Genomic DNA, 14,845 nt, shown 5'->3' on the forward strand with positions numbered 1-14,845 from the left:
AATTCTGCCCAATCCAACTGGGACCAACCCATGCATTTGTGCACAACCACCTTCGGCCCAGCCGTGAAATTCCATATACTCACACCAGTGACACCCGAGCCCATCAATGTGGTCCCGGATGTGACATATGAGGCCATCGACCTGGACCGGATGTCAAATTCCGCCCTACCCAACTGGGCCCAACCCATGCATTTGTGCATCACCACCTTCGGCCCAGCCGTGAAATTCCATATAATCACACTGTGCCCGGACATGACATCCAAGCCCATCAACTTGGGCCTGAATGTCAAATTCCGCCCTATCCAACTGGGCCCAACCCATGCATTTGAGCATAACCACCTTCGGCCCAGCCGTGAAATTCCATCTCATCACACTGGGCCCAGACATCAATTTTCTAACACCCCCTTCGGCCCAACCATGTATCCTTCCATTGTCAGTTGTCACCCATGGGCCCAGCCGTCAATACCGATGCATCACAAACATCATGGGCCCACCCGTGTTTTCAAACCCACAGTTGGATCTGGGCCCATTCGGATGGACCGTCTCACTCGGAAGAATCTCAACTTCAGGTGTTCGTGTAACACGGGGGAAAGTGACTGAATGGGCTCTCCAGGGATCCAGAACGCGGAGGATGTGAAGCTTCTACTTCCTTCTGCTATTGGTAATCGTCCATGCCACGACTGCTTGTGACTCTACGAATGGGAAATATGGCTGGCTCAAGCACACGATGCTCTGGAAGAGCTTCATCAATGCCTGCAGATATGGTCGTCACTCTTGATGTACAAAAAAGAGTGGGTGCTATTGAGTTCTAAGGCGAGCGGACGAGTCAGGACGGAGCTAGAATGTATATCTCAGTCTCTTGAAAACGGACTCTAACATTGTATGTACCTAGAACATATCTAGGTCGCATTAGTTATGCAAACATTAGGTAAAACTATGTACTCACATCTCAGTCTCTTGAAAACGGACTGAGATGTTCCTCGTAAATGCGAAGTGCTTTAAGCACGGATGGAACAGGAATGAAAATTTATCAATATATCAAAATGTGCGAGCCGACGTCAAGCATCGCTCGCTCTGCTCTTTTGGTATGCGCTCGAACTGCCATCTCCCCTCATCGTCCCAATATCGGATATCTCGGGCATCTGCTTATCAGATCTCTCAGATTCCAATACTCCCCCTCGAGTGGATTCCAAACTCATCATGCCTTGAAGCTTTTGGAGGCGAGGGCGTGCAAGGGGTTTGGTGAAAGCATCGGCGACGTTGTCGTCCATGGGGCAGTAGAATAGTTGGAATGTGCCTTCCTTTATATGGGCGCAGATAAAGTGATAGCGGATGGATATGTGCTTGGTGCATGATTGGAATTTTCCATTCAAAGCAAGAGCGATTGCAGCTTGGTTATCACAGTACACTGGAGTGGGGAGAGTGGGTGGCCCATACAGTTCTTCAGTGATGTACTGCAAGTATAGGAGCTCTCGGGCGACTGTGGTAAGGGCGATGTACTCTGCCTCGGCAGTAGATAATGTGATCAAAGGCTGCTTATGTGCGCTCCAAGCAATGGGCCCACCATTCAACATTATGACGTATCCTGACATTGAATGCTGATGGGGCTGAGACGCCCAGTCCGCATCTACGAATGCCTCAAGACCTCCATCAGTGGCACCAAGGGTGAGTTTGAAGTGAGCTGTGGCTTTTAGGTAGCGCATGACGCACTTGGCTGCCTCCCAGTGCGCCCTTCCCGGATTGCGCATAAACTGGGATAATGTGGCGACTGCAAATGCTATATCTGGTCTGGTGCTGGTGGCCGCATACATCAACGGGCCTATAGCTCGTTGGTATGGCACATCACTCATGGCCTGGAGTTTGGCATGCATGGCAGGGGACTGTTCGGGAGACAGTACGGTGCTGGAGTCCATAGGCGTACTCGCACTCTTGGCATCTGAAAGATTAAAACGTTCGAGAATTGTCTCGACATAAGCCTTTTGGGATAGTGTGATAGTGCGGGCGGCACGATCTCGAGTGACTTTGAGGCCCAACAGCCAGCTTAATTCACTGAGGTCTGATATTTCGAAGTATTCTTGAAGTTGAGATTTGAAGTGTTGAATGTGGGAGATGTGATTGGCGGTGACAGCCATGTCGTCGACGGAGACAGTGATGACGATGTGTTCATCCGTCGTACGTTTGAAATAGACCGCCTGGTCCACTTGTGAGCGCGCAAAGCCTAACTTGGCGAACACACCAGCTAATTCCTCCGCCCATTCAAAACCGGCCTGTTTGAGACCTGGCAAGCTTCTCTTCAGCTTCAGCACCTTCCCGCACTCTCCCTCTCCCAAGTATCCAGGTGGCGGCCTCATATACACGCCCTCCTGGACATCAGCATAGAGGTACGCACTTTTAACATCTACTTGATGTATTTCCCAATCTAGGTGGGCCACCATGGCCAATACTGTGCGGATTGTAACCATGTTGCAGGTGGGCATGAAGGTATCAAAATAGTCTAGTCCATATTGCTGCCGTTGACCATTTGCAACGAGGCGCGCCCGGAGTTTAAGCTTTTTGCTGTTCAGTCCACACTTGGTGGCCAGAACGTAATGACATGGTATGACGTTTACGTCACGTGGTAAGTCGGTAACTTTCCAAGTGCCGAGTTTCTCCAACTGACTGATTTCATAATCAATGGCCTCTTGCCATTCTGCACCATCTGGGCCGTTCAGCGCCTGCTGCAACGTGGGCTCTGGCTGCACTGCCGCCATGGTGTACTGGTGAGTGACGTACTCTTCGTCCCCATGTACTGACTGTTCTTCCTCTCCCCAGTTTAGGGTTTCTACTGCAATGTTAGCTCTCTCCCCCTCATTTAGGGCGCTATAGTAGCCTGGAGGGGGGCGCACTCTGGTGGTCTGTGGTGCTGCTGGAGGTTCTGGTAGGAGGTTGAGGGTTCTTGGAGGTGTGGTTGGCGCTTTTGGTGTTGGGGATGGGGGTGTTGCTGTTGCTGGTGTCGCTTGGCCGGATACCGTGTGCCCCCCCTCGGCCGCTACGTCAGCAGCAACGTCCACAGTGAGAGGTGCAAAACTGATGTTCCTCTCAACCAAGATCTTACGCTTTCCAGGCCAATATATGAGGTACCCCTTGCTCTCCCCGTCCACGCCAACAAAAATTGCCTCTTCTGCCCTTGCCTCAAGTTTCCCTACATCCGCCTGGTGGACAAACACCTTCTCGCCGAACTCGTGCACATTGGCGAGATCTGGTTTAGCATTGTGGACGAGCTCGTAGGGAGTGTTGCCAGGAATGGCCCTAGAAGGTGCGCAATTCTTCAACCATACTGCATAGTTGACTGCCTCTGCCCATAGGTATTTCAGGAGGTCCCGGCCAAGGATCATAGCACGTGCAAGAGACACAAGGGTTCGATTGAGGCGTTCAGCAATGCCATTTTGTTGGGGGGAGTCATGAACGGTAAGCTCTCGTTCAATGCCTTGTTGCCGCAGGTACTTATCAAACTCTGCAGAAAGGTATTCCCCACCTCGATCCGACCGCACCTTTTGAATGTGTGCTCCTGGATGTTGTCGAACGAGATTAGCCTCGTACTCTTGGAACGCCATGAGTGCCTCGCTCTTCGCCTTTAGGAATTTGACCTTAGTTTCACGGGAAAAATCATCCATGAAACTGATATAGTACGAAGACCCAGCTATACTGGTCGTTTGCGCTGGCCCCCACAGGTGAGTGTGTATCAGACCCGCGTAAGTGGTTGCCCAGTCTTTTGACTCTGCATGGTAGGATTGATGCGTGGCTTTCGCCTTGATGCAGACCTCGCAAAACTGTTGGGGCATTGTAGCGTCGACATCCAGCCCTTTAATCAGGCACTTTTCCAGCATCAGCTTAACTGCGGATTGCAACATGTGCCCTAGGATACGGTGGGCATCGTAAAGGCTAAGTTTTCCTTTGGCGATGTTCACGCACTCTTGTCGGTTACTGACAACGGTGTAGAGACCTTCCAACTGCAGGATTTCCGCAATTACCTTGCGCTTGGGCCCAGGTGAGAGTATTTTGCACATTTTCCCCTTGAAATGAACGGCTAATCCCGCTGCAGTGATTCTGTTGGTGGATATGAGAGTGAAGGCCAATTTCGGCGCATAAAGGGCACTTTTAAGGACAACAGAGGTGCGCCTATCTCCCAGTGGTAAGTCGATGTTGACGTCACCATGACCTATCACGCTGACTGCTGACCCATCTGCAGTATGTATATCCTGCGGTGGGATGGAGACGTAGTTTGTGAATTTTGCACGGTCAGGGCAAAAATGAGAGGTAGCACCAGAGTCCATGATGGCTCCCTGGCGATCAACAGGTACATCAAGATCCGATGGCAGCTAAGTCTAGTGACCTGCGTCCTTTGGAAGGAGAAACTAGCACGTTGCGAATGCATACTTGTCCTGAGCGCTACTCTGCTTGCTTGTAGTGGCCTTTACAGTCGCAATTAAAGCATGTAATATCCGAGGAGGCTGTATTTGTGTTATTCAAGCTGCGGGGCTTATTGTTGGTGGTCCTTGCGGATAGGGCAGAGTTTCCTCCCTTCCTTCCAGGACGTCGCTCAGTAAGCATTCGATGCTCATACTCCTCGCTGACAACACTGATGAGTTCGTAGGGGCTGATTGGCTTCTGGGTCACCTTGGCGGCCACATTTATGGAGGATAGGAGGGGTCTATATGATTCGGGAAGGGAGCCTATTATGATGGCGTAAAAATCACGGTCCTCGATGTCAGCTCCCATCCCCACTAGGGACTCGCGTAGGCGCAGGAGCTCACTGAGGTGAGCCTTAGCATCCGTGCTCTCATCGCATCTAAGATCCTGCAGACATCGACAAAGGTCGATCTGGACCAGCTTGGTCTTGCCTTCATGAATATCGTGGATCTCCTCCCAGATCTGTGCAGCGCCCTCGAGCTTCTGCACTCGCAGTAACAGCCGATCCGTGATCGTGCTGAAAATCTGCTGCTTCATGAGTGAGTCCTTTTGAAAGTACTCATCCATCTTCACATCCAGCTCATCCATCTCCTTTTGCGTAGGTATTGAGCCATCAGGCTTCGAGACTGCACGTGTCTTCGCATCGACTTTGAATGGGACAGGTTTTATTGCACGGCCGTCGACGTAATGCATCAAACCTTGGGCACCAATTGCAGTGAGCATCCGCTCCTTATAGGTAATCCAGTTACTGCCATCTTTGGCTAGTTTGGGGACGTTAAACAATGCGGAATTGGTACTGGGGAGCGCGGAGTCCATGGTCGTGTCAGGGCTCATAACCTATTGAGTTCTAAGGCGAGCGGACGAGTCAGGACGGAGCTAGAACGTATATCTCAGTCTCTTGAAAATGGACTCTAACATTGTATGTACCTAGAACATATCTAGGTCGCATTAGTTATGCAAACGTTAGGTAAAACTATGTACTCACATCTCAGTCTCTTGAAAACGGACTGAGATGTTCCTCATAAATGCGAAGTGCTTTAAGCACGGATGGAACAGGAATGAAAATTTATCAATATATCAAAACATGCGAGCCAACGTCAAGCGTCCCTCGCTCTGCTCTTTTGGTATGCGCTCGAACTGCCATCTCCCCTCATCGTCCTGATATCGGATATCTCGGGCATCTGCTTATCGGATCTCTCGGATTCCAATAGGTGCGTGGGCAGGGTGGAAACATGAGGGCTCAGAGTGCATTGGAATGGGTGAGTGCAAGACAAGCAGCATGTACTGCACACTACCATGCTTCATGGGGTGCATTGAATGTGCTGGCCCGAGAGCTTGGAAAGGTGGGATGGCAAGGGGGACTTCAGCCACTGGAAGATGAGGATATCAGACCACTTATTGATCTGTATGCCATGCCAGGGCAGGGGAGACAAAAGCTGACGTGGATTTGGAGGATGAGTGGCATGGATAGTGATGGAGATGGCACAGATGAAGATGGTGAGCTGCGGTATTCAACATCGCATGAAAGACTAACATTCATATAGGTGTGAGGGTAGAATGGTGCAAAGCCCGAGCTCGTGCGATGCGCTGGTCTGAGGAGGTTGAGCTGCTTCACGAGGAGATGTGCCATGTCCTTCAATTTTTTCAGTGGCAGGCTACCTGGTGGGATGATCAAGGGAATCAGCGTGTAGAGGAGGACAAAGGATGTCTTGAGGGTATACGAGCTTATGTGGCCAAGCAAGGACACATTCGCCACGTGTTCACTGATCAGTTTCACACTTTATGGTCTCCTTTCTTATCTCCCGACACTGTACCATTAACAAGGCTTGTATCTGATGCAGACCACACTGCTGACCTCCCTAATCTTTCAGCACTGTCTCCACCCAATATCTAGTTGCTTGTATCGTCATCATTGCCAATTTATGTCTATTTTTCATGCGCTAACTAATGTGTGATATATATATAATACTTGGTGCCTTAGATCTGATCTGATGCAATAGTAAGGTACAGTTTAAGTATTGGGAAATGCTTCTCGTCATCTCGTCATCTTCTGCTCATGATGGGGAACACTTCTGCTCGTGATGGGGAACAGTCACCAGCATGTGAATTTGTCTTTGAATACCGGAGACGGGCGCAGCAGAAGGGACTGTGTCTTACAACTGTAATGAATTAATGCATGATTTAGACTTACTAATGTAATTGTTCATGCATTACAATAAACTGACAATTGTAAGACTTAATGCATTATACCCCCAGGGTGTTGTGAATGTAATGTCCTGCATAGAGTGTACTCTCAATAGGACAGAAATTGGACACTAAAAAAAATACTGACTTGCTACTGTAAACACAATTGATTGGAAAAAAGATGACCGAAAGCCTGTCCTTGCATAAGGGATAGTGGATATGAGGAACTACGTGTTCTCGAATGCGCGCGCTTAGCCTCCATGATTGTCGTATTCTATTCATTACAAAGTCATAGTGGTACCCAAGACCGCTTCTCGCCTGTGACCGTTTATTCTACAAAGCGATTTGTAAGGGAGGCACGCTGCCTCAACTCTAAGTACGCTTATGACTGTGATGCTCTAGCATGGGCCCCTCAAGCAACAACTGAAAAGCTGATTCATCGGTCAGTTTGCGGTACTCGAATGCAGTATAAAGTGACTGGACCGCCGAAAAGCACCTCCTTACAAGGTCCCAGGAATCTGCGTGTGATGTGGATGGACGCACGCTTCTGATCCCCGTAAAGCCAAAGTTGCCCTTTTTTTCTGCGCATGTGCAAGCATCCACTTTCAGCCAGTCTTCTAGTGGTCTATTTTTGCTGAGGAGTTTGCCCTCTTCATACCGAAGACAGACCCAGGTGAGGACCCAGATCAACGATTCAGCATCATGCGCATACACATGCTCGACCTTGCCTGCCATGGCGTCTGGCGAGAGAAGGTCTACCGCCATGAATGGTACCGTTCCGGTGCGCTCGAGGCCCCTGGGACCATCGCGTTTAAACGACGATAAGTCGTAGTCGTTGAGAACAGCCATGAATTGACCGCGTAAGCGGTACACCATGAGATTGCTAGGGCTGACGTCCCGATGAAGCACGCCTCCCTTCCAGAGGGCGCGATGGCCTATCGAGTAGTGGATGAATGATGAAGAGCAGGAGAACGGAAAAAAAAACTTACACTTCACAACTTGCCACCATGCGGCAATGAACTCCTCGCCAGAAAGCGTCGTGATTGGGATAAGCTTTCTGAACACAATGATGTACAGGACGCGGCTGCCCTGTTCGGCCCGGTCTGCGTCCTTCAGGCCTAGTGCGACTCTGATTTTGGACGTGGATGTTTCTTCAAACTTGTGGAACCAGACCAGCTCTGGGATGTGGCCTCGCACATCCGGATCTGTCTGTGCAATCCTGTAGACCTCGTTGAGGATGTCTGGCTCGCTCTGACGCGTCTCTTCTGGCCAATAGAGCTTGGCCACCAGTTCAGAAGATTCGTTGGGAAAACAAGGATCCCGCTGCCGATCTGATAGTGCCTTGCTCTTTACCGGAAATACGGTAGTTGCACGTCCACGTATACCGAAATGAGTCACGCGCTCCTTAGACTTCACATCCAACTCAAGGTCGATCTGGGTATCCTCAACCATCACCTTGCCCGAAAATCCGGGCTCAGGCTCAAACACCCGGTTAAGGCCCCACTGATCGTATCCCATGCGCTGCATGATGAGAAGCAAGACCAACCAGCGTGGAAGGTCCTGAACGAAGTTGATAGCGGCGCCTTGGATCGTGGTTTCGCGGTCACAAAACCAGACGTAAATACAGTCGTCTGGAAGGAGTTGTCAGTTTGATGCCAGGTTAAGAGTATCCCATCAACTTACTGTTCACTATAAAGGAGATGACGTGTTGCCGCGCGATGTGAGCCGCGAACATCTCTGCAACATAGAGGCCGTTCTGGACGATAGGAGGGGGTTTCGTCGGCTCGTCCTCTTCAGTCCGATCTTCATTGTTGCCGCCTCGCTTGCGCTTGACTCCTCTGCTCAATTGCGACGAGGGTCTTACTACCTCGCACATGTCAGTAAGAAAGTAGAAGACGGACATACTACAGCTTACGCTCATTCGATGCTTCGTGGGGGGTCTGGGCAGACCCAGTAGCAGGTGTTGAACCTGTTGGCTTAGCAGGGCCGTTCGTGTCCTTCCTATATTCCATGTACTGCGCAGAAGGAGAAGGAACGACGTAATCGGTCTTATAAACGGACGGCGGATGGGTCAGAAACTTCCGGGGGCGTTTTAACTCCAATGTCGATCGAACATCGGTCCATTGAAAGTTGTCTTTGGGCGATTTGCACGCCGTCTCGGTAAGAACCTGGGATTCTTGCGTTTCGTGTGCTTTCGTACCCAGGGCAGTTTGATGAGAGACCACGACAACGTCAGGCTTGCGTTCGGACTGTTTGTCCTGGTGGTCCTGGTATATGGGCTTTGTATCATTGACATGGAGTAGAATGTTGGTCTTGTCGTCGACCTTGAATGCAGGTATTCCTTGTACATTCACCTTGCTTAGTTCACGGAGCGCACAGTTGGCGGCTTTGACGAAAGAAGCGTATGTCGATGTTTCGACGTTAATATCACAACTTGACAATAGCGTCAGTCTTCTTTCGCACTGCTCAAAATACTGACTTACAAATCAGTCAAGTGTCCCTTTATCTCTTGCGCTACAGCCCCCACATTGCAGATAGGCAGGACAGCATTGAGGGAAGTTTCGAATAGCTTCGATTTCTCGCTGACAGAAAGGTTTTGAGAGTAACCTGTGCATCTTGCAAGGAGTTCTTGCAGCATCGTATCTGCCTCACACTTCTCAAAGTTTTGGACGTCCCTCGCGATCCATGGACGGACATTATTGACTCTGCGAAGTTTACTGATATGAGTGATGGTGGTGAAAACAGAAGGAAGAGCTGACGCACTTAAGGCCAACAGTACTGATGTGTTCGCTGACAACAGCGGAACCGACTGCGAGTGGGGTGGACTTGAGCCCAGTCTCCGAATCGGCAGACAAGGTAGAGTTACGGGGAGGTGTCTTGTCACGTACGGTGGCGTCAGCATTGTCGGCCATGATGATGAGGGCTAAGGGGGCTCAGATAGAGAAGAAAGTGGGTTGAGAATCAGAATACGCAAACCTGAGCTAGCTTTTAAACTAGCAAAATACCATTGTCAGATATTTCAAGTCAAGGTCCACAATTGATAATCGCTAAGTAGTTGAACGAAGTTGATGGCAGCTCTGAGCCAGACTCACGGTTCAGTAAACGATCAATTGACCGAGTTGGTGACAACGACAATTATGTAATCCGACCTTATGAGTCCGCCGGTTGAGAATCTTCTTTCGATCCAAATCATTGTATCCCTAGATTTCCTACTTAATCCCTCTTGTTTTCTTTGGTATCGTATCCAACACGTACCGGTTGAAAACTCAATAAACAAGGTTTGCTATAGGTATAAAGTTTTACCTTGCACAGAGGCGAAAGGCTCGCATGGGATTCTCAGGCTGACACTCCGCAAAGGAGTGGCTTGTCAGTGGGCGCGATGGGGGACCATGGGCTGTACAGCTGTCACCTTCACGGCGGCCCTTTACCTCCGTTTTGATTTACAAATTTCAAACCTTCGGACCACAAGTCACTTTCAGTAGTCCCCCTGAACACCCGAGTAATCAAGGAATCTGATGGTCTTTCTCGATGTTCTTATATCTCTCTGCATCCGAACAACTGGAGCGATCTTTTCTATAACAGAAGTGTAAGAGAGACGAGGACCCAGGGAGCATCGAAATCACTCATCCTCGAATGATGCTGTGGTTGTTGCCTTTGGCACCTATCGGGTACGATTTCCTTGAATGAACATTTTATTGGTGCGTCTTGACGTTCGCGCGTCCCGCGCGTCGCACAAGAAAATTTTGCAGAAGAATTTTACTGATCGGCAGCCTTTGCCTTTGCCTCCGTTTCTGATTCACAGATTTCAAACTTCCATTTTTCCGAACACTTCTGTTCATTCCTAAGCTTAAACACACGAATAACCGAGGGATCTGATTCAGGACGTCTTATCAGAAGTCACTGTCTGCATTCCACAGCCGGGCTGTGCGATCTTTCTTGTATGGAGTAAAAGTGGGAGAAGAGGACACAGCTGCTCCCTCAGTGAGCCTTATTGTCACTTTCCTGTAGTCCTCAAGGTTGCACATCGGAGCTCATGGGACGAGTATCGTGTCAAACGGTAGTGCGCTGAGACTCGCGACTTGTCGATCACCACTCAAGAGGCGCTGATCCACTTCTGCAGGCAAGGCCCACTCAACAGATGTTTTTGCTTGTCCATCGATAGGATCCGAGTCATCGTCTCCTCGACCAAGGAGAGCTCGGGAGAACGGTCAAATCTTACGTCTCCTGAACTGCTAGGCGGATCTCTACCCATAATTATCTCTTTATAAGTCGGTGATGTACTCTACGTGTTTGCGGATGCCTTCAACATCCTTCATGATCGCGCCACCATTTTGCTACTCGCCACCATCATGCTCCATATCCATACATGTTCGCATATCTCGCTTCCGACATTGCGCAACGTTGGTTGAAAATTGTTTGGTGTGCTTCGTCCCCCGTCGTTGAATCATTCTTCACATTATGATCAAGCTTCTTCTTTGAACCGTCTCGCTCTGCCCATCACACGACTTTCAGTAGCTCGCAAGTATCTGAATATATCTACCATGTACGCTGCTTCGGCTTCGCACCGAACACTGGGTATCCCATTTCTTCGGTTTCATACATCATGATAGTGAGATATAGGGGAGTGCGATTCCTGAGAATGGTCCCGGCCTTATCCAAATCAATCGCAACCCAACCACACAACTCCATCTTCTGAATGATCTCCGTGGGCATTCGCAACACCATCTCCTTATGCAGTTCATTTTTCTTGCAGTTCTCCGATCAAAGTACAAACCTCCTAAACCCTACCTCCCGGGCCCGTCCTGCGAATATGCACACTGTCGGCGGTCGCTCAGCACGGAAATATACATAAAAGTCTCTATTAGCCAGAGGAGGCACCATAGAGAGCCTCAGATCCTCGATGAAGTCTACAAGATTACAAAAAAAGATCAATCAGAGGTGCTGGGCCACTGGCATCATTCCTGATCCGGAGATGATCTGGGTCGACAAGCGAACATCCACGGCAAAATCAGGCGCACACTAGGACTCAAGGACGCTGAACGGAGCAGCTGTGCCCTGTGCATCGTGGTGTTCAAAAAGCTTCTCCCCATCACGTTGCTCACCAAGAGGGAGTTCCTCGCCGCGTGGTGGCAAATGGTAAAGTGTAGATGCTTGTTCCTTCTCGTGCTCTTTGTACATGCATTCCATATTCTGACAGGCCATCGCGCCCTCTGAAAAAAGGGGTGCACGCCACTGCAACGTCAGTCTCAGCAATCTCATGGGATACCGCGTACACGGTCAATTCATAGGCGTTCTCAAAGACTACGATTTATCGTCGTTTCAACGAGACAGTCCTAGCGGCCTCGAGCGCACAGGAGCAGGTACCATTCACGGCGGTAAACCTTCCCTCGCCAGAAGTCATGGCAGGCAAGGTCGAGCATGCGTATGCGTATGATGCTGAATCGTTCATCTTGGTCCTCACCTGGGTGGGTCTATCTTCAGTATGAAGGTGTCGTGCGCAGCAAGAACAGACCACTTGAGGAGTTTCTGAAAGTGGATGCTCTTAGATACGCAGAACAAAAGACCCACTTCTGGTCAGTAAGGCTCAGTACCATGCGTCCATCGGAATCGCACAAAGTGTAATGGGAAGTTGCAAAGAAGTGCATCTTGGGAGTTCGCTCGTTTGAACGGGAAAAGAGCAAGTATATGCACATGCCATTATACCGAATGCGATGATGCCAACAGAAACGTGTGGATTGCGGTCAGAAGAGAAGGTGAACATGAATGTGCCAACAAAGAGTGAACAACTGTCGGTCGTATTCACAACGGTATATGGACTTGCTCAAGGCATGAGAGAAGAGCAAATGCCTTTGGATCTACACTGGAAGTGAGCCAGTGTCGTGGAAAAAGGCTGAGAACATACGTCTAGAACAACCACGCATCGCTGGCCTTGGTTGTCAAGTAGAAATTGAGCCAAAGTATCTGAAGAAGGTTCCTTCATGAAAATGCACAAGTCCAACGTAGCGGAACAAAGTTGCAGTACCGCGTTAGATATGGACATCGCCCGTCGTTACAAGCATGTATATGTACGCACACGTGGTGGTAGGTTCCTTCCTGCATAAGTACGTGACTCGAACCGCAATATCCCGTGAGCTATTGCAGATACGTGAAACGCATAATTAGCCACGCAAATTGCGAGGAGTTTTCATGATCCTTAGGATCACGTGTGAGCATACCGCGGACGTTTCCGCAAATGCAAACTGCATGAATAGGACGTAATTAATGACCCTCGCTACGGCGTGCTCGACCAAAATCAACACATTTCCATGATGCCATGCCCGTCGTCGACAGCGAGGAATTGGAGTTTTGAGCTACTACATCAGTAGATAGTTTGAAGACAGACGAGGTGGTGACTCATGTCTGCGGTAGTGCCCGTGGCCCCACACTCACCTGACTCACCTATCAGATGCTTATTAAACTGGCTTGTGGTGGACGCAACCGCTAGCCATATATAGTGACAGTCACGTCTGGATGCGATAGAAGTTGTAAGAGTGAAAGGACCTTAGATGGAGATGTTCAGTCGAATCACTTTAGTATAGGAAAAAATAACTTCAATTGGCTCACTTGTTGTTCAAGAATTATAAATATGACTATAACATGTGGGAAGGAAGCGTCCTGCCTCGAGACATGCCACTAGTGGAAATTGAAAGACTGTTATTGTGCATTTGAGCTGGCAAGGGCTTGAACGTTCGTATTAATGTGGTGTCTCGACGGTTGAAGTTAAGGACTGAGTTTGTTCGATAGCTTTGTTGTTGATGTATGGTGTTCAGGAGAGTTCGTCGATTCATCAGCGGCAACACGAAGGCGCTTATAATCACAGCTTTATATGTATTGAGAGTTCTGATGGGGTTGATGCTGTGAAGCAGTATAAAGACGCTCGGTGGACGCACCTTCAGGACTTAGAACGAGACCGATACTATCTCTCTAGCAAGTCAATCTTCAAGGACCGTACCCAATACCATCAGCCTCCAGCAAAATGAATCGGCTCAGCCCTAGCACTACACCCATTCGAGCGTTTGAAGATCACTATCAAGCGGTGCTCGCAGTCGCAGTGCTCCCTGATAGGCAGCGTATGGTCACTGCCTCGTCGGACTCCTGGCTTCGTATGTGGGACTTGAGGTCAGGCACATTGTTGAAGATGATGGCGGGGCATACGAAGAGTGAGGTGTGGGCATTAGCGGTATCGCGAGACGGGCAATTGATAGCAAGTGGTGACGAGAAGGGAGAAGTCATCGCCTGGCACGGAGCAACTGGAGAATTTCTCATCAAAGCTGTCAAAAGCCAGTTTGGGATGATATCCCTGGACTTTTCTCCCAGTGGTGCAGTGCTAGCCACCGTTTCAATGGACCAAAAGGCGAAGTTGTGGGATACGAAAACCTGGCAGTTACAAGGAAGACCGATCACGTGTGATGATCGTGTCTTCTGCGTTCGCTACTCGCCTTCTGGCGAACATCTTGCGATTGCAACAGCCAGCAACATCGAAATATATAATTCGGGCACGAGGCACCGTATCGCAAAGTTTAATGGTCACAGCTCATACAACTGTTCGCTCACCTGGACACCTGATGGCACGGGCCTTGTTTCATCAGGCAATTATGAGGATCCTACCATACGAGAGTGGGATGCATCCACCTGGGAGCAGGTCGGTGATGCCTGGGTGGGACACACCAAGGATGTTAATGTCATTGCGATTCATCCGAGTCCTGCTGGAACGCTCGTCGCTTCTGCATCTGATGATAAGCAAGTCCGTCTCTGGCGCCTTTCAGATCAACGAACTATCTCCATCTTCCAGCACTCTGACCGGGTGTGCTGTGTCACGTTCTCCACGGATGGCAAGCATATACTCAGCGGAGGTGACGATGAGAAGATATCAGAGTGGGCAGTACCCAAGAATGCTTTGCCCAAGGATGCTAAGTTAAAGGTATTTTCCCATTATTATCCTGTCCGTTCTGATTGTTCATCTTGTCTCGTTTCTTTTTCTATTTCAAGGCTCAAAGCTCTGATTCAAAGGCATATTTCCACCATTGAATCTAATAACTAAATTCGAGCATACCTTAGATTCTCACCATCACCACGAGTGCCCGCAACGCCCTTCTTTTGGGGGAATTGTCTACTGCTGAAAAGATAGTCACGCAAGGGATCACGGCCCACGCCAATAACTACACTTCCTATG

The 14,845-nt window shown here is 49.4% G+C and overlaps 4 protein-coding genes across 4 annotated transcripts; 3 read left to right on the forward strand and 1 right to left on the reverse strand.

The window, feature by feature from the left end:
* Positions 1 to 5,681: 5,681 nt before the first annotated feature.
* Positions 5,682 to 6,343, forward strand: HD556DRAFT_1308694 (uncharacterized protein; the record flags this gene model as incomplete). The annotated part of the gene is made up of 2 exons (XM_041300176.1): positions 5,682 to 5,946; positions 5,994 to 6,343. 2 exons carry the CDS (start codon positions 5,682 to 5,684, stop codon positions 6,341 to 6,343), a joined length of 615 nt encoding a protein of 204 aa, XP_041159707.1.
* A 543-nt stretch (positions 6,344 to 6,886) lies between these two features.
* HD556DRAFT_513768 (uncharacterized protein) lies at positions 6,887 to 8,825 on the reverse strand. The gene is made up of 3 exons (XM_041310828.1): positions 8,317 to 8,825; positions 7,623 to 8,264; positions 6,887 to 7,568 (listed from the first exon to the last, which is right to left on the reverse strand). Exons 1-3 carry the CDS (start codon positions 8,552 to 8,554, stop codon positions 7,006 to 7,008), a joined length of 1,443 nt encoding a protein of 480 aa, XP_041159708.1. The 5' UTR covers positions 8,555 to 8,825; the 3' UTR covers positions 6,887 to 7,005.
* Positions 8,807 to 9,338, forward strand: HD556DRAFT_1374789 (uncharacterized protein). Its single transcript, XM_041303061.1, has 2 exons — positions 8,807 to 9,066; positions 9,117 to 9,338. The coding sequence occupies exons 1-2, from the start codon at positions 8,908 to 8,910 to the stop codon at positions 9,231 to 9,233; spliced, it is 276 nt and encodes a 91-aa protein (XP_041159709.1). The 5' UTR covers positions 8,807 to 8,907; the 3' UTR covers positions 9,234 to 9,338.
* Positions 9,339 to 11,533: 2,195 nt separating this feature from the next.
* Positions 11,534 to 12,503, forward strand: HD556DRAFT_1308696 (uncharacterized protein; the record flags this gene model as incomplete). Its single annotated transcript, XM_041300177.1, has 6 exons — positions 11,534 to 11,571; positions 11,646 to 11,769; positions 11,831 to 11,872; positions 11,922 to 12,098; positions 12,188 to 12,206; positions 12,358 to 12,503. The coding sequence occupies 6 exons, from the start codon at positions 11,534 to 11,536 to the stop codon at positions 12,501 to 12,503; spliced, it is 546 nt and encodes a 181-aa protein (XP_041159710.1).
* Between the last annotated feature and the right edge of the window lie 2,342 nt (positions 12,504 to 14,845).

The sequence above is a fragment of the Suillus plorans genome, assembly GCF_016647745.1.
Source record: "Suillus plorans strain S12 chromosome Unknown HD556scaffold_31, whole genome shotgun sequence".
Lineage (NCBI taxonomy): Eukaryota > Fungi > Basidiomycota > Agaricomycetes > Boletales > Suillaceae > Suillus > Suillus plorans.

What these genes read in the sequence shown, in the direction of transcription:
- HD556DRAFT_513768 (XM_041310828.1), bottom strand. Translation starts at nt 8,554, where the DNA reads ATGAGCGTAAGCTGTAGTATGTCCGTCTTCTACTTTCTTACTGACATG. An exon ending in CATCTCCTTTATAGTGAACA is followed by an intron (nt 8,265 to 8,316) that starts GTAAGTTGATGG and finishes AACTCCTTCCAG; the next exon opens with ACGACTGTATTTACGTCTGG. An exon ending in ATGGTGGCAAGTTGTGAAGT is followed by an intron (nt 7,569 to 7,622) that starts GTAAGTTTTTTT and finishes ACTACTCGATAG; the next exon opens with GCCATCGCGCCCTCTGGAAG.
- HD556DRAFT_1374789 (XM_041303061.1), top strand. Translation starts at nt 8,908, where the DNA reads ATGGGCTTTGTATCATTGACATGGAGTAGAATGTTGGTCTTGTCGTCG. An exon ending in TTTCGACGTTAATATCACAA is followed by an intron (nt 9,067 to 9,116) that starts CTTGACAATAGC and finishes ATACTGACTTAC; the next exon opens with AAATCAGTCAAGTGTCCCTT.